A 26,645-nucleotide genomic window follows, 5' to 3' on the forward strand; every position below is an offset into this window, starting at 1 on the left:
GACTTTTTTGTTATTATATGTAATATTGCACAATTTTGAATTTAGACAACAAATACAGCAGCCAAGAACTTAAACTACAGGTCTGGCCCCAGCTTTTTATATTTAGACAGATATTTTAATGTAATTATTTAGCCAGATATTAGCCAGTAATATAGAAGTTGTAGTAGGAAAAGTATTCTGCCTGCAGTTTGAGTCTTGATCAATGCTAGTATGTGGTGATATTGTGTACTGGACTTTGCCAACTAGCATTATATAAACACCTGTAGTCAGTATTTCTTTTGTGGAAAAGACTTGTAATTTCCAGATTAGAAAAAACACACATTCAAAAATATTAAGACTGTGAAGATTTATTTTTATCTGTTTGCTTTCTGCATTATATTTGAATTATCATATGAAACAGTGTTTATTTTCGTTAGTCTCCTTAACAGACAGCTGAGAAATAAAAGCAAGCAAATAGCTCTGAAAAGAATAGAGAGTTTTCATGAAAGGAGAAAACAAGATTCTGCTAAATGAGAAGTCATGACCTTTTGTTTGAATTGCCAATGGGTGCAAAATTGTCCATGAAACACAGGCATCCAATTTCTGTTAACTGTATATTCACACTATATAAAAATCCCAAATGACAGCTTTTTAAAAATTATTAAATAAAATAAATAAAAATAATGTCAGAACCATCTTTGGCAGAATCTTCCTCAGGAGAAGTCCTGCACAGTGCAGCCTGGGAAGGAATGTAGCCCACGTTACTTGCCAGCAACTTCAGAACACCCTCCTCAACCCATGAGCTGACTTCTGTAGTAGGGCCACCTCTTCTCCATTCAGAGCTGGGAAATTCCCCTCTGGTTTCTACGTCCTTCCAGAATAATGCAAAATAATTAGGACAAATTAAAGCATTTGTGCCAACATCCTGCCTGTAAAAAAGTTTTACTGCCAGAAAAATGGTATGTAGGAACAGAGAGAATGTGTAAGTTATAAATGATCTAAGGATAAGGAACCACTTACAGCAATAAGTTGATAAGAATTATTCATCATGGCTATTAGCATGTTGAGTAGAACAACCAGAGAGATTACATTATAGGTACCAAACATGGTGGCCCCAACAAATTCAGTAAATTCATGCCTTGGTTTCACATTGGTCACATAGAGATTGATCAGTCCAAATATAGACCAGAATAATGACTGCAGCGTTTCAAATAGTCTGAAAAACAAAACCAAAAAGGAACAGCTGTATATTAACAATAACAATAACATGTACTTTTCAGTTTGCTCATTTTCTCCCCAAACCCACAAAAGTCCTTGACTTGGTTGAGATGAATGATACTTATCACAATATAGGCAATATGTATGGAATATCTTTCTAGGGGAAAATGGCTTAATCAGCATACAGATACACAATTCTGAATCTTTAAATAAATCTGTAAGTAAAATGCTGACTTTGTTCAAAGTTCCAAGGAATAAATGTAGTTTTAGAGATCATATTTGGACACCTGCCTTTGAAGTATTTTGACCCTTTGCTTTGACTGTAGAGGATGCAACAAGGATCCAAAAGTAATTAAATGGTTGTTTCACCAAGATGCTAAAACAATCATGGTATGTTCATACCTACTTGGTGTTTTCAGTTTGTGTAATCTCTAGTTTGCGTTGAAAGCCATTGAGATGAAAGGACTTGTATAATTAAAAGGACTTTATTATCACTAGCATATGTTTTGCTTTGCAAAGAATGGAAACATTAGAAAGACAAAATTCTGCTCCCAAATGAAACATGCTTTTATTACTAAATGATATGATATTCCCTTAGAGAAGTCAGTGACAACAGTGAGGAAGCTAAATAACAATCACCAACTTTTAAAAAATCCTCTGCAACTAGAGAGCTTGATGTAATTTCACTTGTGTACAATGTTCAGCTACACTACAGTGTCATAAACATGGGCCCTGGTTAGCCCAGTTGCTCATTAAAAGTTTGGAGCACAATTTTCTGCTTGTCTGGTCCCATATCTTGAGATTAATTGGAGTGAGTTTTTCCCATGGCCTCTCTCCTGCTCCTTCACCCCAACACCAGAAACAGGTTACCGGGACAGGATGTGTCCTGTCCCCATCCACCCAGAGCCAGGAGGCTGCTGAACTGCAGGGACCTGTTCCACCCTAGGCAGTCCTGCACAATGGGACACAGCATCCAGAACTGGGCAAAACTTAACCCTTCCACTGCCTTCCTACTATGTGGTATCATCTGTGAAATGTAACTTGCCATGAAACCCAGTAAGGTGCTGTCCTACAGAGACACCTGAGAGGGCAGTGTGCTTTCATTTCTAGAATCTCTAGGTCCTGTTTCTCTGCTACCATAGCACAGCGTATATGAGTGGAAAGTGCTGCTCTGAAGTGTCTTCTATTGTTTTACACTTGTCCGAGCACAAATGGAGCAACTGCTCTTCTCCCCTGGTAGCAGAAAAGGCTCATAAGGCAACACAATTTGCCTTGACACCGACCTCTTACACTAGTGTCAGTCATCCTCACTATTTCCCAGATGAATAATATTGCTTTCCTTGATGTTTAGCTCTAAAAAATTTGCTTTTGCATTTCTGTTAGATCAAGCAAAGTTTAGACCTGCACAATATGGAAGATAAATATGCTGTGCCTAAGCAAAGTTACTTGATTAAGATTATATAAAAGGTGGTTTTTTTATAAAATTATTTACTTTGAGAAATAAGCCATTGGTAATAAATATATTTTAAAAACAGCCTAGATGTGATTCATAGAAGGTAAAAGGGGACAGGTATTTATGTAGGATTTTGATTCAGGGAGTTGAAAGATGAGAGAATTAGTATTAATTTGGGTGTGTTTTCATATCATAGATGAACTACAAAACAGAGTGAAATAAAATTGATTTTTAAATTGAAAAAAAAGAAACGTTAAAACAGAAATTATAATGCAGTATTTGATTGTGTGGAGTAGACTCAGGGTCAGTAGAATCCTAGACTGACTGTTTTTATCCCCACCTCATTTACAAGGAATCTTCATGTTTTAGAACATTAAACATATTTAAGACCCACAAGTAGACAAGGAAGAAATGCAGAGCAAAAGCTGCCTGGATGAGCAAGCTGTGATCTGGTAGCCTTTTCCCCCTTAATTCTAAGTATGTACTTTCTAATCTCTTATTATCTGTCCCTCCTTTTTATTTTATCTTTTTATCTTTTGAGATATCTTGACTTGTACAGACTTCGCTGTGGTATTGGATGAACATTATTGAAGAGTGATGCAATGTTAATATTTAATTTTTTTTTAGTAGGACAACTTTGTGTTGTCTGTGTGTCTGTCAGGACACCACTGTAATATCAATAGAAAACAGCTTCTTTTCTGTAAGCAACATCAAAGTGATTTAAATCATGGGGTAGAGGGAGAGGATAGAAATAAATCAGCCACTTACGTTGAAAATGCATTATTCTGTTTTTCACATCGTATTCCTTTGCAGTTGCCGGCTTCATTTGTCTCATAGTAGAAGTACAGCTGGTTCAATCCATTTGCAAAAGCCAGCAACACAAGGCAGTATATGAAGAGAAACTTCAAAATGTCCAGCAACATTCTTCCTAGAGATATCTGCAGAGGTCCCAGGTGAGAATTTGCAGTGAATAATGAGATCAAGCGTAGGGAGCTGAAGATGTTTGCAATTGCAAACAGGGCCTCAGCCACCAGGGTTGGATGCCACATGTCCCAGCTCTCCCGTGGAAATAACCCACTGTACTGAAAACAAGCAGAAGGGAAGAAATTACTCCTAGTTTACTGCATCAACATGTCAGTTTTTTTATAAGCTGCTAGATTCAATTGCAGATAGCACAATAAAACCAAACACCTTCTGGAAAGCAATATGTCTTTGGGAGAGTTTTTTATTATAGCAAACCAAAAATGTACTCATGTACTTGTCCTTCATTTTTATCTGCGGGATGGTCTGTGCTTTCTAGGGGGTTTTTTGCCTGTGTTTTGAACTTGGTTATGAACCTCATAGTAACAAGTCTACTGACTCTGAGAGTAAAAGAAACAGATTTTGAACACCTTGGTTTTAGAATTATAGAAAATTTTGGCTGTAAAATCAGGCAAATTAGTTCTTTGGAGAACAGTGCAGATACGATGATAGAAACTTGCAAGAACTTTGTCAGGCTGGAAGAAAACATTTAATCAAGGCATAAGTATATCGCTTAATCACTAACATTGAACCAATGATGAAAAAGCTCTTTACTAATGAACTGTGGCAAACTGCTTGTGTGTTTCGTTATCAAAAAGTCTGGTCCATGGAACCACAACTCTTTACTGTTCCAGTTCTACCAAAATATTTGTTGAAAACAAAAGATGTTACTTTGAACTGAGGCTTAACTACTGTGGCAGACTCATTATTTATTTGGTCTCATTAATTTGTTTTACAGAACATATCAGAGGGCAAAATCTATGTTATGAAGCACTCTGACCATGGGACAACACAATACGAAGCAGATTTCAAAATGGACTGTGGTGAGGTCTGTATTTACCTACTCTAGGCCACCCAATGCACCCTTCAGAGCTGCTGAGTGTGCCCTCAATAGTAAGGAAAGGGACTCTCCCACGTCACTGGGGCCAGATGAAACAAGATAGCCAGACATCACAACATTTCTGCATGATGTTCATCCTTCAGAGAAGGTGACTACTCTCAAGGTCACCTGAACATATGTAAGTCTATGGGACCTGACAAGATGCATTCCAGTGTCCCGAAGGAACTGGCTGATGTAGTTACCAAGCCATTCTCCATGATATTTGAAAAGCTATGGAAGTCAAGTGAAGTCCCTGGTGACTGGAAAAAGGGAAATATTGTGCCCATTTTTAAAACGGTAGAAAGGAGCATGCTGGAAACCACAGACCTGACAGCCTCACCTCTGTGCCTGGGAAGATCATGGAACAGATCCTTCTAGAAGACATGCTAAGGCACATGGAGGACAAGGAGGTGATTTGAGACAGCCAGCATGGCTTCACCAAGGGCAAGTCTTGCCTGATCAGCCTTGTGCCCTTCTATGATCGAATGGCTGTATCAGTGATCAAGGAAAGAGCTACTGATGTAATCTATCGGGACTTCTGAAAGGCCTTTGACACTGTCCCCAGAACATCCTTCTCTCTAATTGGAGGGGTACAGACAGATTTGATGGATGGACTGTTCCACAGATAAGGAATTGGCTGGATGGTTGCATCTAGAGAGTAGTGGTCAATGGCTCAACATCTGTATGGAGATGACAGATGCATGGTGTCACAGAATCACAGAATCTTAGGGGTTGGAAGGGACCTCGAAAGATCATCTAGTCCAACCCCCCTGCCAGAGCAGGATCACCCAGAACACATCACACAGGAAAATGTCCAGGCAGGTTTTGAATGTCTCCAGCGAAGGAGACTCCACAACCTCTCTGGGCAGCCTGTACCAGTGCTCTGTCATTCGCACAGTAAAGAAGTTTTTTCTGATATTTTGCACCTATTGCCCCCTGTCCTATCACTGAACATCACTGAAAAAAGCCTGGCTCCGTCCTCCTGACACTCGCCCTTAACACATTGGTAAACATTGATGAGGTCTCCTCTTCTCCAAGCTAAAGAGACCCAGCTCCCTCAGCCTTTCCTCATAAGGGAGATGTTCCACTCCCTTAATCATCCTTGTGGCTCTGCGCTGGACTCTCTCAAGCAGTTCCCTGTCCTTCTTGAACTGAGGGGCCTAGAACTGGACACAATATTCCAGATGTGGCCTCACCAAGGCAGAATAGAGGGGGAGGAGAACCTCCCTTGACCTACTAATCACACTCCTTCTAATGCACCCCAGGATGCCATTGGCCTTCTTGGCCACAAGGGCACATTGCTGGCTCATGGTCATCCTCCTGTCCACCAGGACCCCCAGGTCCCTTTCTCCTACACTGCTCTCCAGCAGGTCAGCCCCCAACCTGTACTGGTCCATGGGGTTGTTCTTCCCCAGATGCAAGACTCTACACTTGCCCTTGTTGACTTTCATCAAGTTTCTCCCGGCCGAACTCTCCAGCCTGTCCAGGTCTCTCTGAATAGCAGCACAGCCTTCTGGTGTGTCAGCCACACCTCCCAGTTTAGTGTCATCAGCAAACTTGCTGAGGACATACTCTGTTCCCTCATCCAGGTCATTGATGAAAATATTGAATAATACCAGTCCCAGTACTGACCCCTGAGGGACTCCACTAGTCACAGACCTCCAGCTAGATTGTCACTCTGTGTGTCTGTGTGTTCCTCAGGGGTCAGTACTGGGGACCAATTCTGCTTAATAGACAACACTAAGCTGACTGATGTGGCTGACATGCTTGAGGGACAGGATGCCATCCAGAAGGACCTAAACTAGCTCAAGAAGTGGGCCCATGTGAGCCTCCTGAGGTCCAACAATGCCAAATGCAGGTTGAGGGAAGTAATTCCGCCAACCTACTCTGCTCTAGTGAGACGCCATCTACAGTACTGTGTTCAGCTCTTGAGTCCTCAAGACAGGAAATACATGGACTTATAGTGCATGTCCAAAGGAGAGCCACAAAGATGATCACAGGACTGGAGCTTCTTTCATGTGAGGAAAGGCTGAGAGAGTTAGAGAAGAGAAAGCTCCAGGGAGACTTTATAGCAACCTTCCAGTACTTAAAAGGGGCTTATAAGAAAGATGGAGACAAACTTTTTAGCAGTGCCTGTTGTGATAAGACAAGGGGTAATGGTTTTAAACTGAAAGAGGGTAAATTCAGACTAGATATAATGATTGAATTTCTTTACAATGAGGGTGGTGGAACACTGGAATGGGTTGCCAAGAGAGGTGGTGGTGCCCCATCCCTGTAAACATTCAAGGTCAGGTTAGACGGGGCTTTGAGCAACCTGATCTAGTTGAAGATGTTTGTGCTCACTGCAGAGGGCACTGGATGACCTTTAAAGGTACCTTCCAACTCAAATAATTCCATGATTCTGTGATTCCATTATTCAAATTGTGGATGGGAAGTGAGCATTGATTTAGACAGAGCGAGTTAGCTCAGGACTGAGCTTGCTCTAACCAGCTGGTGGCACAGGTGAGATGATTCCAGTGCCTGACAGCAATCCCCAGAACAGTTTTATTTATTTACATACAAGCAACCATAGCATCTGTGCTATGGTTATGTGGGTTTTGGGGATGAGAATTGCATAACTGGAGCACAGAAGCCCATTGAAGAGTACTACTCAGCCTTACATTTCAACCACCAGTGATATTCGTTTATAGAGTAGGAAATCCAGACCTGCTGGAATCATAGGTCACTACCATCTTCATTAGACTTTGCTTTCCCCCAGTGATCATGCTGTAAAATCAAGTCTAGTGCATTTGACATAGTAGCTCCAAGAGAGATGTTATTCTGCCTCATTCACTGTTACCCCTCTGTCCCATTCCGATTGCTTCAAGACTGGTGATGAAAAAAAAGGCAGCAGAAAACCGAACTGAGTCATCAGAGACACCAGCTAAGACATAAAAATGAGAAGAAAACTAAGAAGAAAAAATTTGCAGCATTTATTGAGAAAAGAGAGTTTAGAATTCCTCTCCATGATTTCTATAATATCTTTCTTTGACTAATATTATACAGTATGTTACTGTGAATTCTGATTACACTTTACATCCCTGATATGTGCAAATTTGCACCTAATAAATGACTAGGAACAATTGTCAGTACAAGCAAAAATGAGGTGCTGAACAGTGCAGTAGATACTCAGATTAGCAAAAAGTACACAAGGTGTGTTGGGGTGAATATGGTAAAATATATTAATGAAAAAAATATTTGAAACTAGGCAGATATTAAGTTTTGGTAGAGAATAAAAAGCATCCAACTGCAGACTTTTTAGACAAAGGCAAGCAGTAGCAGCTTCCAAGGAAGTAAAATAAGCAGAGGAAAAAAAAGAAAAAAGGGTAAAATAATAGTTAAAAAAATAATTAAGGGAAATATTCTTCTGAGAAAGCCATGGAAACTACACAACACAGAATAAAGACAGCACTTGATATAGTAAGAGAGCAAGGATCAAATTAAACTAACCAGGCGTGGATACCAACATCTGAGCTCTCTGTCACCTCCTTTTGCAGTCTACAAAGAATAATGGGCATTTTTTAGTAGAAAAACAGATAGTGCAAGCAGGTCAGATGAACTGTTCTTTGACTTTCTTTGTTTCTCCTAATTGATTATTATGGTAGGGGAGAAGCTATCTTTTAGCAGTAGTCTGAGAAGATGAATCCCATGTCACATTTTCTAGAAGATACAGGGTAAAGAAGAAATGTGAGAAGAAAGGACTTTATCTATGATGTTCTGCATTGAGATGCAGAACTGGTGTGTTGAAACAGTCAGTTTCAACACATGCCAGTTTAACAAATGAACACATCCCTGGATTTTATTGACTTGTTATCCAAATAAGAAAAGATCAAATTACCTCCTATTTGTAAAAGGGAAATCAATGGCACAACCGTGTTATTTCATCTTAACAGATTCGGCCTTTCTTGGGCCCAAATCCTTCCTGCATGTGTGGATACAATGCAAAGATCTCATGGTTATAAGCAGAGTGAGGGCTCTTATTTTAGTTTTTAAGAGACATGATTTAAGAGACTGGAAATAATTGACTGAAATATAGTAAGAAATGTGAAGACCTGAGAAGTTCAAAAATTATCTGTGAAATACACTAGATGAAAGAAGACAGCAAATAATACAAAGAAAATAATGAGTATAAGAAAGAGGACTCTGACAACAAAACTCTATTGATTCCACTGACTAGATGATGCTGAAAAGAAATCTAGAAATATCAAAGAAGAACCAGGAGAAAAAAAAAGCACACATGTGAAAAGAAAAAGAAAGCAGAGAAGCTGAAAGACTAGTCGTATTGAACCCAGAAACACTGAACATACAAAAAAAACCAAACCAAACCAAAGCAAACAAAAAAATCCAACACCAAACAACAAAACATTAAGAACTGAGGTATTTGTTCTCTCACTCAGAATTTTCTTCTGTTCATATAAATGGTTATTGTTCTAGGGAATGGAAAATGGTAAGGGCAAATATAGCATTGGTGAGCAACTTGTAAATCATGATGTTGATACTTTCCAGTCTTTTATTATTTTGCAGCCCTGCTGAATTTCTGTTTCTCCTTCAAATGCAAACACAACCTTTTGACATGTAATAAATCCAACTGTCATTTAACATGATTAAATAATACACATCATTGGCTCACTGGTTGAGCAAAACGTACCTGGCACATCAAGGGAATATTAAGAAGAACAGAAAACAAATTGAATAGCATATAAACAGTAGAGTTTCAAGGCATCTATATGATGATAGTGCAATGTCACCCAGGGAATATCAGATAATAATTCTTGATCCTTACTCAAATAAATGCAAATGCAAATCTAATATCAGAACCATTTGTGAGAAAAATGCTGAGTGGTCGCTGTTGTCCCATGACAAAAAAGTAATGAACTACAGACCTTATGAAATTATCAAGAGAGATCAAATAGGTCAGGCTACCTGAATGCTTAGTGGGCTGTTGGATCTTGGTCAAATGTATCCCACTTGATTCTGATAGAAAAAATAAAGTTTAAATAATATCCACCTCAAGAAAAGAACTTTAAATCCTTTGATGACAGGTCATATATGAATGTGAACTCTTCCTATTTTAAATGTATGTCCCAATCTTTGTAATCATTGTGATGAACTGCAGAGCAACAGCAGGAAGAGTGGGGGAAATGGACTAGAAAAAAGCTTTATTAAAAGAGTGATTTTCCTTGAGGAACTGAGTTTATAATTATTCAGGGGAAAGGAGGGTAAACACTCCTTGCAAATGGACATTTGATCTGTAAATCTGGTGAAAAATCAATCAAAAGCATTTAACAATACAAACATATAAGAAGAAGGTATTAGTTTCTGCAGAACTGGTGGCAGAAGAGAGATGTTATCTTATTTACCACTAAACAGAGCAGATCTGACAGAGTGATCATTAAGCTGGTAAATATGGAGACAAATAATGTATTTTCAGTTACTTTTCAGAGTTCTTGCCTTTAATAGGAACCTGTTTCCCTATTAGCTTTTCATGTCAGTGGCTGAGACACATAATCAGTAATGTGGACTTGCATGCAATCTCTAGCAGAGATGAAAACAAGCAGCAGTAGGTGAAATACTGAGGTTTACCAGATATTTAAGATAAACCAAGCAGGGTCTGTACATAACTTGGCATTGTACCTTACTTTACACATCAGTAAAAAATAAATTATCTTTCAAAAGCATAAAAAGAATTATTTTTCTTAGAGCACAAGGACTTGTATTTATAACCCTCCACCAAAGCATGTCTTGCTTTAAATCAGTTATATGACAATGCACTATTTATAATCACATTATTTATAGGGGAGAGAGCATTTTCAGTGGATATACTGCATAGTTTAAAAAAAAACTTCATGTTGATATACAATCAGAGACAAATAGCATAGTCCTTTGGAAAATATGAGAAGTACTGATTTTATTTGGATACTGACAGTGAAATTGGTATTTTGAGCAACCTTAGCGGTTTTCTCTACCTGAAAATACACTCTGGTGTATATTATACTATCCCACTAGCTGCTGTAAATTCATCTGCTTAAACCCTGTGTCAGTCAGAGAGCCTCAAACGGGCAATAAACACTACATTCTTCTCTGGAAACACGTATCACCCAGGAGAGTATTGAGGGCACTCATTTTATTCAAGAGAGTTGGTTAATATGTTTTTTTTAGCTACCTTGAACTGATTCATATAAGGTGAAAGACATATAAGGAAACTGGGCTATATATTTGATTCAATACATGCAGAAAGTTGTATTTTAGAAAAACTTACCTTGTAAGTTTTAGGAAATGAAACTAAAAGCTTTACATCAAAATGTAGTGATTACATTTTGCATCCACTCAGTCTCACCTGGCCTAAAGGTGGGGAACTGTTGTAGGTATTTGAGGGTAGTGTGGCTTGGTATTAAGTTACACTTGCATTACTCTCTTCATTATATGACCACATCTTTGAATTGCCTACCACAACAGAGGTTCTTTTAAGCAACAAAAGGTGTTTGGGTGCAATGTTGCACAAGCAGTAAAAAAAGAATAACCACACAACCAAATACAGTGCTTTAGGCACTGTGTTGATTATTAGTGGCATGCAAGTACTAATTTGGAGAGTAATGAATGCACATTAGCCCAGACACTGTCACCTTGGAGTCTGATTACCATAAGCAGAAGCTGTCTGGGAGAAGAAAGGATTATAATGTCTTTTAATCAATATTATTATAAAGGGAATAACTGGTCATTTCCAATGCTTTGGAAATGCATTTTCAATGAACTTTGCTACATGGAAGTGAAATGACTATTTATTTTCCAGTCACTTCATGATAAAACATCCTTGTGTGTAAACAGGCATTTCATCAGCTTTAAATGACAGCTCCACTCACACATCCTAGTATCTTGCTCTTTTGGGCAACAGCTCCACATTTCTTTTAGTGAAAAGACTTCTAAAGGTTTGCAGACAGAGAGCTGGCTTGCTGGAAAACTGTCACAGGAGGAAGCTGGTGTGTCACCAGATCACAGGTCTTCGCACAACCCTGCCCCTAGTTGGCAGACAGGCAAAGCCTTGTGAATAGAAATAAGATTATATAAATTAGAGGTTCCCGTTTTCCTCTGTACTTATGGCAGGGCTGCAAGCAAGAACAGCTGCTGTTTGAGGCCAGGGAGCTGTACCCAGCTGCTTGATGGCTGTCTCTTTTTCCCAGCTGAAAGGAACTTGGCAGAAGAGAGAAGTCCTTCAATGCATACAGAGTAGTTGGTGGTAGGGAACTTGAAACAACAGGAATACGATGCTGATCACAGTGGCCAGTAAAATGGGCTTGTTATCTTTACCCGGATGTGATGAGAGATCCATGACAGATGCTAAGAAATGCTCTCATTTCCATTCAGACATGGTTTCCTTGCATTTGAGACCATTTTAAAAGAAAATATTTCATTTTAGGAGGAATTTCTATCATATTATAGATTCATGTTGAACACATACAAAATGCAACATGTTCCATGGCTTTGGAAAGAAGGTATGTTTTGCTGGAAGATATTTAAAACAGTGGGAATATAAAACTACTAATAAAAATCCATGAAAATAATGAGAAAATGAACATACCCAGTCTGAAGTGACCATTTTATGCCCTTCAGCTTTACTTTTTCGTGTTGCACCTTAAGTGCAACCTGCTCTTTTTTGGGGGGTTGTTTGTTTGTTGTTTTTTTTTTCTCCTAATGGAAACACTTTTCTTGTAGTCCTGTCTGGAAGTTTTGCATGGTGCATAACATTGTCTTAGAGGCAATAATTTCTCACTGAAAAAAATAGGCAAAGACTAACACAAAACATAATTTTTGCAAACATTCTCAAATATTACTAGTGATTTCCCTTTTTTTCAAGAAAATGACAGTATAAGCATTCAGGAGTAAATAACAGAAGATTGCCTGGGCCGATAAGAAAAAATATAAATCATAATGTTTTGTTTGCTCTTATCCTGGTCTGGCTTTTTGTCATAACTGCAGAAAATTCAATGAGCACATCATACTTATCTTGCATTGCTAAGCCTGAGAAATTCAAATACATAAGAAACTTTGAAGAAGTCTAATTTAATTTATCTTAAATATTTTGCTGATTTTTTTAAAAGTTTACCTTTGAAAATGCAACAATTTTCAAAGAGATTGTTGCTAAGTATAAGGAGTTCATTACAAAATCCATGAGGTTCCACCAATCATGAACGTAGTCCTGCAGTCCACCATCCCACATCTGTTTAATTTCGCCCCAGATAAAACCTGTAAATAGAAGATAATTCATTAAGTATTAATATTAAACTAAAAAAGGCTATGATCATTCACTTATCTCACAATGGATTGATTCTCCTTGCTTAAATTACAAAGGGAAGGTAGGTAACTGCTCTGAACTACACATCTGGTAGGTGAAATTTTATTTTCCCATTAATGTTTCCAGAATTAATTTGTCAGGCAAAACAAACAAACAGTCAAAATCATATGCTTATACAAGGGCAATTTCTTTGGTTTTCTTCAGTCTCTTTTCCCATCATATCCTAATGAGCATAAAAAGGGGTCTTAAAACCAGTCACAACCGCCAGTTCTGAAATATAATTCAAATTGGAAAATTTATGACTGCAGGAGTCAGTCCAATACATTAATTTATTTAAATTGGAATCCACACAATATGGAATATATTTTCTAATTTTCTTGTCAGTGCTGAATAGAAGTCTCCCTTTTCCATAGGTAAGAGTAATGTCTCCAGCAGAATATTTTTTTTGTTGATTCTTTCCTTTGGGATATGAAATAATGGAAACTGTTTTCAGGTGTGCAGAGCACATGTTTCACTGGACACAGAGTGATACAGAAATATTCAATCCCAATGGGAATTTTTCAAGTTGTCTGGCCAGTTTAACAGCTCCAGAGACAACTCCAGAGACTATTTAATGCTATTGTGGCATTCAGGATGTATAGTGCTTGTCTCGAACAATCCAAGAGATAAGTGATGGACTTTGGCACTCAGGATATCTGTTGTCTGTCTTGTGGCATCTGAGAGTTAATCAACATTTGTTGATTTGTTGAGATGTCTCAGCAACCCACCCAATCATTTTGCTTCCCCTCCTGCAATGTGTACCTGAGAACTGGGGAGTTTAGTGTGGAACATTCAGAGCTTGGAGAAAGAGGAGATCTACAGCTGGCACTGGGAACAGAATACCCAGTGTTAACCAGGCCTTGATATGATATCTCATGAAAACCACAGACTTAGCAGGAGAAGACAAAGAGTGCCAGTCTCAAGCCGCTTCCTAGGACCGAAACACCACAGCAAAAAACTAATCCTGTGGTGCCAGTTGTCTCAACCTCCTCTTTGAAATGGCTGGTCTCAACAATTAGCCAAACAAAGACTATCTGCAGGACATATGGAGCCATATCTACCCCCCTCCTATCTCAGAGGAGCAGGGAGAAGATAGAAGGATTTTCTCCCTTATTCAGGGAGAAAAGTGTGGGTGCAATGGGCAAGAACTGTATAAAAATCTGGGACACTATGGGTGCATTGGAAGCACTTCCCCACCTGGAACCACTTCCTCACCAACGACATCACTGGACTGTGGTGGTAGCTATGTTCTCGCTTGCTGTCCTCTGTATCTCTGCTTTCTCCTTTCTTTTCTGTCTCTGTTTTCCTCCATGTCCTATCCGCTCTAGGGATCTTGCTGTGTTACTCTAATAAAAGTTTGTTGTGTGTGTGACATTTGACCTCGTTTGCATCTTAATTTCACCATTTGGGATCACCTTTAAACTTCTTCTCAGGTCCTGCTGGGCAACAAAGGGTGCATCTGCCATGAGGCTCATCCCAGGACAGGGAAGGCAGAATCCAGCCTCACCAGCCTCCCACTGCGGTGAGGAGCATTAGAAAGAAAGGGAGTTCTGCCCCATCTCTTGTCAGACCACACGCCAGCCTCTTTGTGCACCCAATGTTGTGTTATCTTCATTTTGTCCTGGCAAGATCGTAAAAAAACGCCACGTATCCAAATACCAGATCATGACAGCTATAATCGTAAAAACCTCTCTGAAGAAGACACCCCACATAATTGTATAATACAATATGATAAAACAACATGGAACATATAAATGCATATTTCATATTATTATCTAGAGAGCTTTTTTGACACCAATACCAATAGAGCTTTTAATTTTACAGTTAATTATTTTCTTAAAGGTATTTCTTACTTCTGTGCTCATTAAAGGGACAAAACTGACAACAGAGACCAGTCTGTCATGTACAGATGTTAAGATACAGTAAATTCAACATGGCTTTTCTCCACTTGCTTAGCACATGTTTTTTTAGAAAATGTTGAGCAGATTTCTTGCAGGGGCCTAAAAAGTCCTTCATCACTCTTAGTCTGGGCTTAATTAACCCTGAACCTTAATATTTTGTCTCAACTGTCTTCTGATTAACTGCATGAAGAAGCTGTGTTTTCTCTCAAACATGAAGTAATTCCTTGTTTATTTTTGTTACTTCCAAGCAGCTTTTTGAGTTATTTGGAAGGCAGGAAGGGGATAGGTAAGAGTAGTCAAATTTCATCTTGTAGTGTTTTCGCTTGAGTCCTGTTTCCCTATTGCTTTCAAAAGGAAAGGTTCCCTTCCTCACTACCTTCTCCCTTCAGATCTCAGCCATATGTTCCCATCTTGTTTCTGTGTGTCATCATCAGTAATCATGAGCCACAGGTGTATCTGAATCATCTGACTAGTTCAACTTTTATTTTCATAGGGTTAATTTTCAGGCATGCCACTATCACTATTTCAGCCTTCTGTAGAGCTGGGGGAACACATTCTGAGAAAGGACCCTGGTGGGAACATGTAGATCAGAAAGTGGAATATGCCTGCTGTAGTGTCTTCAGCATCTGATTGCAGCTCTACCTTTAGGTTATGAGATATAACTAATACAGAAAATACAACAGTGCTAAGTGGCTAACATTTATTTCCAAACCATAATTGTGATGAGTCACAGTGAGAAAAGAGTCGAATGCTATTGCATGGCAGGGGTCAACAACTACTAACAGCATCCACTGCTGCTAGCTGCTCAAGTGCCATCAAAAAGGCAATGCACAGGACTACTAGGCAGGCTCCTAAATGCCTGTCCCTTTCAGCCTGTGAAATGACTTAATCACTGACACACACTATATAAACATTATGATGAGCAGGTCTGGTTTCCCATTTCCTCTGCAGTCCCCTCCAATGTTCCACACACAGTCCATGTGCTTGCAAATATCCCTGCTTTGCTCTTCCACTAACTTTTAGGCATAACATGTTAAGCACAATCAGGCCATAAAAATGGCTGTTTTGTGGACTACAATACACCCCTCATATTTCAGACACTGCTCTGAGTCACCCCTGCTCCAGCTGCAGAATGGCACATAAAAAATCACCACTGTGCCACAGGAGACTGAGAAGACCTTGCTCCAGGCTCAGAGGAAACCTGGGGACAAAGGCTCTGTAATATGGATATGGCCCCTAAGCCTTAGTGTTAGAGAACAGTGCCCCGGTCTTTTTTATTTAATAAAACAGACATAGCCCCAGGATCTTGGCTCTGGGAAGACTGCTATGGCACAGAAATCAGACAATCACATTGACAGAAAATCCCCAAATAAAAAGGAATTATGGAAATCAATACATATTCATAAAATTAAATAGTGTCTTTTGTAATTAATCACAATTTTGAATTCCCTTTAAAATGTACTCTAAATCCAGAGCAGAAATAGGATGGGATGATGAATAAGATGAATGCTTAAGTGAGAGGCTGTAGGTTCATTAATGTCTTCTGCAGAGATATTCCATGATTCACTACCAGCCAGACATGAACTGACACAAATGCAACAAGGCTATTGCTCCACATCATATGCTTTGATAGCACTGCCTATAATATAATAGAATTATGTACAGATTGAAAAAAGAAATGCTGATTAATGCTACTGCATTTGATCTGTTTTGTGAACAAAAAGCCAGGCTGTTCTTCCAAGCACTTCCTAGGCTTCAGAAAATGAAATGTAGTTATAAAGTTGACACTAACAGAGAAATACTGACCTATTATAGAATGGTGGAAGAAAGTATATGGCTATTGTAAATTTGATCATTTTCAATTAGCAACACAACTAATTCAAACTACCAGTAATGCTGAAGTCATTTGGCAGCCTGAAGTCTGGAGCGTATTTTGGCATTGTGATGATGGTGGTTCTAAATTTTTTTCTTGGTTCAAAACAAGCTTTATGTTCCTCTGATGTAGAGCTTGTTCTTTTCAAGCAAATTATTATGGAAAACTGGAAATTCTGTATTTTTCTTGCCTCTTCCAGAAATGGGATAGTTTAGTCTTTCTTGACAGTCAAAACATCTAGGTGCAAACTCCAGTTACTGAGACAATATGGGACTCCAGAGAACTTGAAGCTGACTGATGGATGCTATGCTTGTCAGAAACACAGAATCCATGAATGCAAAATAGAGCTTTCCAGACATTTCTTGCTGAAAGCAAATTTTTGAAAGTATAAAATCCTAACTTTGATAGCCAAAATCCTCAACTCCAGGGCAATCTCACCATGAAAGCTGAGATCTGAGTTTTTGGAGGTACCAGGTTTCTATGGCCAGGTATCCTGTGGGGTGCTCAATTCGTGTAATGAATGCTGGAAGAACTGGGATCTCCAGAGTTCTGTAAATCCTCCCAAGTGTGCCTGAAGCGTTATCCTAGAAATGTGTACTCTGAAATCCCAGATACTTTCTGTAAAGTGGAAGACTTCTCTAAGGCCTGGTAAGCTTACATGATGGAGCTATTCTGATCAACTAACCTCAGGGATTCCAAGTTCTGTTGTTTATAATTAATTTACAGTCACAGAGCCAGAGATCTTGAAATCTTGTTGGAGTTTATAACTGTCTTTTTGCAATAAGGGAGGGTCAGGAAGAGAAGTTAGTCAGCTCTTATCTTCACAGCATCTGATAGAATATGCCAATTTTGTTCTGTTACATTCTTTGGGAAAATCAGGGAAAATCTAGGAAAATCTATGTATTTTATTTAAAAAGACATTCAGAGATTAGAGCACCATTGTCTCTGTGACCTTGATTTTTTCCTTTTTCTTTTTAGAAGACTGGACACAACCTGACTTATTATCTAAGGAGGCTTTTGAGCTATTTCTAAGTACAACCTGACCTGAGACGATAGAAGAGGAGAAGACATGCAGTGACAAGACTGCCTAATGGGTGCACTGTTACAGGTAGGAAAGAGATCTAGAGTCCAGGAATTCTCTTCTCACTCATGTGCCCAAGCAGCAATGCTATCACATAGTGACACAGCTCATGTCAGAGCTACATGCTCAGCAGCAAGGAAGACAACATCTCAACAAAGCAGTGGGGACATCACCAGCCTGTACACGGGTACTGGAGAAAAACTGCTGAGAGGAATCAGTCAAATATAAGGGGTAGATCTAAAAGCAAGAGCCTTTGGGCAGTCAAGTTGGGCACAAGTTCATCACTGAAAGCTCTCTTCACATCTCTGGAAGGAAAAAAGCATCTCCAAGGCAATAATCTTGTCACCTGCAGGTGGCTCAGTCTTCCCATTGACTGAAAAGGGAAGCCATGGAAGATTAAGCTGAAAACAGATGTCTAACTTCCCAGTGTCTCTGTTAGCTGAAATAATTACAGCCAGAGCAGATTTCACTGTTCTAGCTGGATAATCTTTGCTATATTCTGGTTGTCTCTTCGCTCCAACTGTGTCCTTCCTATGCCTTCACACCAGTTAGAGTTCACACCTACCTCTTGTACTCTCAGCTATCCATTCCCCATCAACACGCTTTTATAATTTACTGCCACTTGAAAGGAAATTATCAGCATTATGCAGCTCTTCCACCTCATTAACCAAGGACTTAAATTGAAAAGTTGAAGGTGGGACTGTCAAACATTTGTTACATTGTTTATAACTAGATACTGAAGCAAAGAGAAATAACAACATGGATATTTTGAAACCAGCGGAGATGATAGAAACAAGTTTCATTAAACACCCCACGGTTTTAATGGGATCAAAGAGACAAATTTAGGGCAAGAATCCCACAGACCACATGAGGCCCTAGGAATGACAGACACCAAGGAGGGGGTTTCTATTTGTACACTGTGAAGTATTACACATGGAAGCTGATTAATGCAAACATTTGATGGAAATCCAGTTTGCTGGATGCAAGAAAGGAACTAAAATAGATCAGATAAAATAAATTTGGAGAAAAAAAATGGAATCTGTCTGCTAAATATATTTGTTTCCTGCAGCAAACACTCCTGAACACAGATGAAAAAAGTTCTTCTAAAATCAACCCTGTATATTGTAAAAATAAATTTTATCCAAGCAAACAAAATGGATAGAAATAAAATACTTCATACTGAAGAACAAAAGGCACTGAAATAAAATAAACACTTCCTTAGAATAATGACATCTTTCATTATAGTTACCTCATAAGACTTTTAAAAATCCTTAAGAACTGAGTAATGGGTATCACATACTACATACAGTCAACCTGTAGATTTTGGTATATGTAAATACATCAATGCAGATACACTGATAAGACTAGCTTTTATTTTATATGTTTATCAATAGACTTAGATTTTGAAGTTCTATTTCCAGTTGTGAAATCTTGGGATGTTAAGACACTGAAATGCCTTTTTAAAAAATGTGGACCTAATTTTCTGTTAATAAAGTAAGACTCAGTTTGCACACTCAGACCTTGGAACTTTAAGCAGGGACACAGCCCAACACTCTTTAACAGTTGTTCTCTGTCCCTTTGGATAAAGCCTTGGGTTTGACACAGTACGTTTTTGTGCAGGCCGGTAGATAATTTTCAGATGGTAAAAACTCTAGTTCTATTCTGATTAATCTCATTATCAGTTCACAGATACTTAGATGTGTGATTTTTCTCCCAAGGAACATGTCTCTCATTCCCACACAAAAGAAATCAACAAAAAAAAAAAAAAAAAAACAACTTCCCTATGAAATCTGTTCAAAGGTGTATTAAATTCTACTAGAAAAAATCCTAGATACACCTTGTCTAAATTCCTTTCTTGTTAATCGTGAGCAACTACAAAAATCAAATACATTTTCCATCACCTGTAAAAGTTGACAAAAATCTTATGCCATCTCCACAACACTGACTTTTGTTGTTTACAAACATAATTGTGGTTAAAGTCTTGCTGTAAAAAATAACATCAAGATTTGTCAAATAAAGAAATGAAAGGCAGTACTCTGAAATACTTTCAGTTTTAAAAAGATTTGTGGATCCCTAGCAACAAAAGGTTGGTTGCTCTGTGCTATTTTTGTTCCTTAGATGGGAAGGAAGAGGTTCCTCAGGGTCAATCTCTGCATGCTAAGTTCAACAACTTTTTACTATGTTTCTTGGAGAACACATTTTCACTGGACTGTGAAACCATTTAACCAACAAACTCAACTTTGCTCTCCTATGCAATTTAGAGTTTTTCACCGATGCAATAAGTGAGACAAGGTGCTAATATCTAAAGCTCTGTGAAGCAAAGGAAAGTCATTCCAGGGAATTCAGTGAGCATTGATTACTGAAATATCTCTTCTGTTTTACACCTGGGCTCATGAACTGATCTCCGCTGAAGGTATATGAAGGTAATAAGTAACAGAGAGGCATCCTATTATAATTCAGGGGCTCAAAATCTTTGGGGCATAGTTTCTTAGCAGAATACAGTGTATAGCTTGTCTATGAAACATAAAAAGGCCTTTATAGCATTGCTCAAAAGCTCAAAGGCTCTCTGAGTCCTGAACAGATCAGCTCCACATTATATGTGCAGATCTACGCAAGTCCAGAGGTGGATATTTAGAGATGTAGGAAACTGCTCATCACCTTCTCTTCTGTTTACTGGCATGTAAGGATTTGAACAGCTCAATACTAGATCTAAACTTCATATTTGGAAGCCCAGTCCCATGAAGGGGCTTAGCCATTGAAATACTCTGTGATTCAATTTCTAAATTATATGCACAGTGCTGAAAGTAAAATTCATCATGCAAGAGACTATAATTCCCCATACATTACATGTTATGCTCCCATTGAGTTACAAGCACCTAGCTGAGGTCTACAGCTTATGAATACTGAGCACTACAACAGCCTGGACAAAAGGAACAGCATGAACTGGAAAGAGGAATGGCTCAAATGCTGCATCTCACCAGCACTTAGAAGCCTATCTCAAGGCTTTATTTAGATGTCTACATGAGACTGAGTTTTGGCATCCAAAACATCTTCCTTTCCTGAAATGCTTACATGGGATCCTGCCAAAACCTGCTTCCACCAGCAAGTACTGTGATTGCAAGAAAACATCTGATTGCACTGAATGCTTGTTTATTTATGATTATTTTCTGCTGCCCTGTAAAGGCAGAATCCTTGTTTGCAGCTCTAAGGCATTGCCTGCGGAAGGGAAGTTTTCCATAGCTAATACAAGTGTATGTAAAATGAACATTCAGACAGTCATTGTTAATGTAGAGAACTCCCTTTATTTTTGGTATTCTATTTAAATACTGTAAGAGGCTATTCAAGATATGAAGAGCACTATTCCAGCTAGCCTAAGTTGCAGCTGATCTTGAATGTTTAGGGATTTGAATATAGAATAAAGTAAAGGTTTCCAAGTTTGCTAACTGCATGGGTAACATTGTCCAGAGATCCCATCTCTGCCACCGTGACTAGGAACCACAGATTATGGTTGTTTTGTCAATATGCATGAGATTCAGGAACCAAAGCTCCATTTTAGATGGAAGGCACATTTACAAAGGCTTTTCAAATTTAAGACAGATTTTACTAGAATAGCAAAAAATACATATGGCTACCCATATTTAACTGGAGGTCACAGCACCACTGAAAGTGTTCCCCCAAAAGGAAAAAAGTCTCCTGACTTTTTTTATCATAATCAAAACAAAACACTTTTCTTTGACGTCAGTTTTGGAAATGGTAAAACCATTCTAGATTAAATCTTAACCAAAAAAGGACACATATCAGCCAACACTACCAACAACCAAAGGAAAAAAATAATAATCTATGTAATTATGTTAATCTTACCTGGTAAACCTACAAGTTAACTGAGTAAAAGGTCCTGTTATGGTAAGAGTCAGGCAGTCCTGACAAGAGATGGCTCTCCTGATGTTTAAATAATTTAATTCGTGGGCCCAGTATGGGGATGCCCAAGAAAAAAGACTTACTAACTGGCTAAAGAGAATCTAGTGAATAGTCATCAAGGTGACCAGGAACCTAAGCATATGATGTACAAGAAAAGACAGAAAGAGCTGGGTTTGTTCAGCCTAGAGAAGATGACACTAACTGGGGGCTAATGCTGCTATCATTCACTAATGGCTGCTTATGAATAAACTCAGTCAGACTTGTCCTGGAGCTACACACTGGAATCACAAGAGGCGAAGGTTGCATGTTGTGGTATGGGATATTCCAGCTGATACCAGGAAAAAAGCTTAGCAGTGGCAGGACATAGACATAGGTTGCTGAGAGAGGCAGTAGAATATCTGTCCCTGCAGAAATTCAAGATCAACTGGACAAGGACCTAAACAATCTGATCTATCTTTGCAGTTAGCCTCTGCTGAGCAGCACTTTGGATTAAACAGCCTTGAGCAGTCATTACGTGCATTACCCTCCTTTCTAAATTAAGTTCTGTTTCAACTTTGTCTGGTATTTTCCTCTTGTGCACTTCATTTTTCACTACTGGTTATGTACCGTTTCATCTTTCTGTCCTTATTATCTTTTATCTCTGCTCCCTGGATCATGTCAATTTGTAATTACTTTTTTACACAACACTGTCTTGACCAAATTTAGAAGATGATACACAGTGTACTTGCCACCTCTGTGATGCTCTGAAGCACCTTGCTGTGCCATCCACTTGGTTGTACATTGTGCTTAGTATGGACAAGACTGTAAACTCCCAAACATCCCACCAGCAGATTGCTCACCACAAACGTCTGCAGGCTGCACAGTTCCCAAACATCCACATTCTCTGCCGCTCCTCATACTCCAATAGCATAAAGCATTCTGACAGAAAGGATGGGGAACACATTATTAAAGAGATTTAGTACGGCTGCATTCCTGCCCCAGGCAGTCTTCTGAACAATATAATTATTATGAGCATTTAAAGATGCCCATAAAAGAGAAAAAAACTCATCAGAACAAATTTTCCTAAAAATGTTTTTTGTTCTCCCTGAACAACCGGCAGGAAACTTTTAAACTACATCTGCTGAACACCAAGTTTATCTGGTTCTTGGCTTTCTCCTCTGAATTTTGTAGCACCCCTTGGTGAACCAAGAACATTTAGCCTGGTCACTGCTAGGTTTGAGGCTATGGTTTAGTGCAGAAGAACAGGTATGGCAAGTCTATAGGGATCAATATGATCCTTATTTGAGCTGCAGTCGAGGCACACAGAGGATGAGGCTGGGTCTTACTTAATTTTCCCTTTGTATCACTGTTACCATGCTCAGAGGCCACTAAGCAAGTGGATGGGGAATTTGATGATAAATAATATTGTCCTTCCTCACTTTTTTTCATGAGATGGGATTCTTGGTTTTCCTGTCCTTTTTTTTTTTTTTTTCAGTGGTGATGGATGCTCAAGTACTGGAAACAGACCTATATTTCTGTAGTATGAAGTATCTGGCATGCTTGGGATACCTGAATCTAAAACTAATAAGACAAACAAAATTAATTTTCCTTACCAGCATAAGTGTGTTTCTTATTTGTTTAAATGCAAGGACAGAAGATTCTGACTCTTCTTACCCAGAGATTTTTTCCACAACTACTTCTTAGAGCTATAACATTATTTTTGTTAAACTGACTTGTTCCATGGGTAATAATCACACACTGTAACACCACTTGTGTAAACATCTAATCATGTAAAAAATAAAATTAATGCAGAAGTTTCCTTAAAAGACATTTTAAATGTAAAATTGATAGACTCCATGGAAATGTAGCCCAATGCAGGTTTTTCCTCTGAGCCTCCTACTCTAGTGATACTTTTAATATGTTCTAATTATGCACATTCGGTCTTCTGTTAAATAGTAGTAGGTAAATGATAATTACAGTTTGATCATTGGGGAGCTTAGATCATTATGGACAGTCTTGAAATTTCTTAAGTTCTATGAAATATGCATATGCTGATGAGAAGCCGGGAAAGTAGAGCTCCTCTTTCATAATTTTAAGGGACGTAGCTATTAAAATGCAAATTATATGCACAGCTCTTTGACTTAAGAGAAAGACAAACAGAAAATTCTATTGTATAAAATGTTAAAAGTTTTGACATGCTGTAGCTCCTCCATGATAACCTCTGCTTTGGGAAAAGGGTTTACGTGTTCATGTTTCCAGTTTCAGAGAAAAACTACAACACTAGACACACATTAGTTTTGTCTCAGACTTAAACATTTTTCATCTACCTCCAGAAAATCAAAGATATATCTATGTGTCTCAGATTTAGGCTCCCTTGTGTAATTCAATTGTGTGATGTATTTGCTCTCTTTAAGGATACTGCATAACCATATAGTTTGAAGAGAAGTGATGACAGACTAAATTATGGCTTGGAAACTAACCTTAGATAATTTATAAGGACTTAACAAAACTATTTTGTTTATTAAAAGATGACTAAACCACGGTTTATATGTATGTGCATATAAAACCAGCAGGTTTTGCCCAAGATTCATTCCTTTTAAAAAAAAAAAAATCTGAAATAGACATGTTCATCACACATACCAAGCTGAAGTGTCCTATGGAGATGTGTGTCTGTCTCCTTCAATGACAAAGGGAATTTACATCCCTAATGAATTGCCTGAGATTATGATGGGTGAATCTGGGGCCTGGGTGAGGTAAGGCACTAGAGCCAACAACATCTGAAAGCTGAACCCAGCTAATGTGAAACTGGAACTACAGGAAACCACTAGTTATGAACCACTGGAAACCAGTGTGTAAAATACACCATTTTAGAAGCAAGCGATTTTGGAAGGCAGTTTGTTTGGACATTACAGACTGGATTAACCACAAGGTATTTGACCACATAGTATCTGACTACTGATCTTCATTCATGATGATAAAAATTTGTTTATGCAAGCAGTTCCCTTGACTTGACCTGTACTGCTTGCGGAGGAAGGGTTTATTCAGCACTAGCTGTACTGGCATAATCTGGCCATATGATTCTATACTGCAGATATTAATGTTGCTTTTAGAAATGATAGTCATCTTGATAGTCATAATTCTCAGAGTTAATAGATTCTTCAAACAAGTGCTTTGGGATGTTTAGTTACTTAAACCCTTTCCTAAGGTTGAGGGCAATGGAGGTTCTTCCTCTTCCCACTGCATGTTTTCTGAAGCAGAGTTAGTCACCAAAATTTTAGAACTGCCTTTAGCTGAAACTAGCCCTTGCCCTTCTCAATTTTTGTCTTTTTATCTGGGGTCTAACTTATTTCTTTAAAAGGGCAGGTTAATGATGAAACCCATTTTGGTGTGTTAAGGTCTATCTGTCAGCTATGTATTTTTTTTATTATTATCCTTCAGTGCCAGGATACTGTGAAAGCTGCTATTTTGGAAGGCCAGACAGAAGATCTACTAGTATCTTTTCTGGGCGTGGGGCAGCACAGAAGAGCCCCCTGTTCCTCCTCAGCATTGTAAGATTTACTTCTACGGAAATAATATATCAAACCAATTATTTTTCTACTGATTTCTTATTTCTTGATGGTACAAACCCGGGAAAATTTACTGAAGGAATTTATTTTTAATATTTAAATGTGAATCTCACCCATTGAAGTTAGTCTTACTTGTCTGTAAGAAATGTCATTATAAGCAGCCTTCCAGGTGGATTAATTCTTTGCAATAACAAGATATTGGCTTTTTTAATGTTAGGAGCAATATTTGCCCAGCAGAAGACAGCACACCTTACAGTGAAGGCTGGTAGTGAGGGCTGGTTTATGTTGTGCTGTCATGGGAGAAATCTCAGAAAGCAGTTCATCTGTGGAAGGCATGTCCCTCTGAGAGGTTCTCAACAAGTAAGGGTACACAGAACTTTCAGTCATGCATGATTGTTTGCTTAAGTGGAAGACAGATGTAGCCCTGCCTCCTGTTTCCCACACTGCTCTATCAAGGAACATACAGAGGAAAAGCCACTGACTCATTCTTCCCTGGAATATTAGGCACTACCAGTTAGTGTATTAAAAATGCAACAATGCATTTCAAATTTTACATGATCAATGGTGTCAAACGTCTTGTCAGTTTGGTCTAAAAAAAGCCAGGTGTTTGGGAAAAGTTGCAAAACGGAAGAGAAACAGCACTTCAGTGGGAAGCTCTGGGAGAGGTAACAGTATCAAAATCCCAGCAAAACATTTCAAAAAGGCTTGTGCATGAACTTGTCTATGTGTTGACAATTTAAATGAAGACATCAAACAAATTCTTGCAGTTAAGGCTACTAAGGCTGTCCTTCTACAACTTCATTTCAGTCAAGACCAAGTATGTTTGGCCTGACCTGGTCCAAATTGTGTCAGTTCCTAAAATAAGAAATGAGGAAAAGACCATGGCACACCAAGAGAGATACTGACTAGCAGGGGAGACATACAAAGGTAGGGAGCACCTAGGATAATCCAATCCCACAGGATGGAGCAATCACACAGGAAGACATTTAAGGCTGACATGGCCCACACAAAGCAGGCTTTCAATAATCCTACACTGGAATTTTTATTTTAAACTATCGAGACAGTGGTAATCTTGAAAAATGCTATGAGATTTTCTTATTCCTTCTGAAGTAAAGTATTTTGAGTGAGTGATTAGTTCTTATCAATTGTTTTGCACTGCATGTGTATTTTAATGAAAATACTTGAAAATGCTGGTCACCACTACTTGCAATAGATGCATCTGTCAAATTAGAAAGAAGCATACTCAGGTAACTAAGGTTAGCAATAACACTCCAAAAATGACACTGTACCTCATTCTAATACATGAAAAATAACTATGATGGCAAAGGGCCACTTTAAAAAAAAAAAAGACACAAAGAAAAAAAATGGGAACTTAGAAGAATCAAATGAATTCTGGCCTGGAGAAAATA

At 38.5% G+C, this 26,645-nt stretch overlaps 1 protein-coding gene across 1 annotated transcript in view; it reads right to left on the reverse strand.

Moving 5' to 3' along the window:
- Positions 1-26,645, reverse strand: part of TRPC4 (transient receptor potential cation channel subfamily C member 4) — a 144,713-nt gene that overhangs the window by 14,133 nt on the left and 103,935 nt on the right. The window contains exons 5-7 of the mRNA XM_051638820.1: positions 12,691-12,830; positions 3,419-3,732; positions 1,000-1,195 (exon numbers count right to left, since the gene is read on the reverse strand). Coding sequence (XP_051494780.1) covers positions 1,000-1,195; positions 3,419-3,732; positions 12,691-12,830 — 650 coding nt within the window. The remainder of the gene's footprint in view (positions 1-999; positions 1,196-3,418; positions 3,733-12,690; positions 12,831-26,645) is intronic.

Source organism: Apus apus, chromosome 1, assembly GCF_020740795.1.
Source record: "Apus apus isolate bApuApu2 chromosome 1, bApuApu2.pri.cur, whole genome shotgun sequence".
NCBI classification, from domain to species: Eukaryota; Metazoa; Chordata; class Aves; order Apodiformes; family Apodidae; genus Apus; species Apus apus.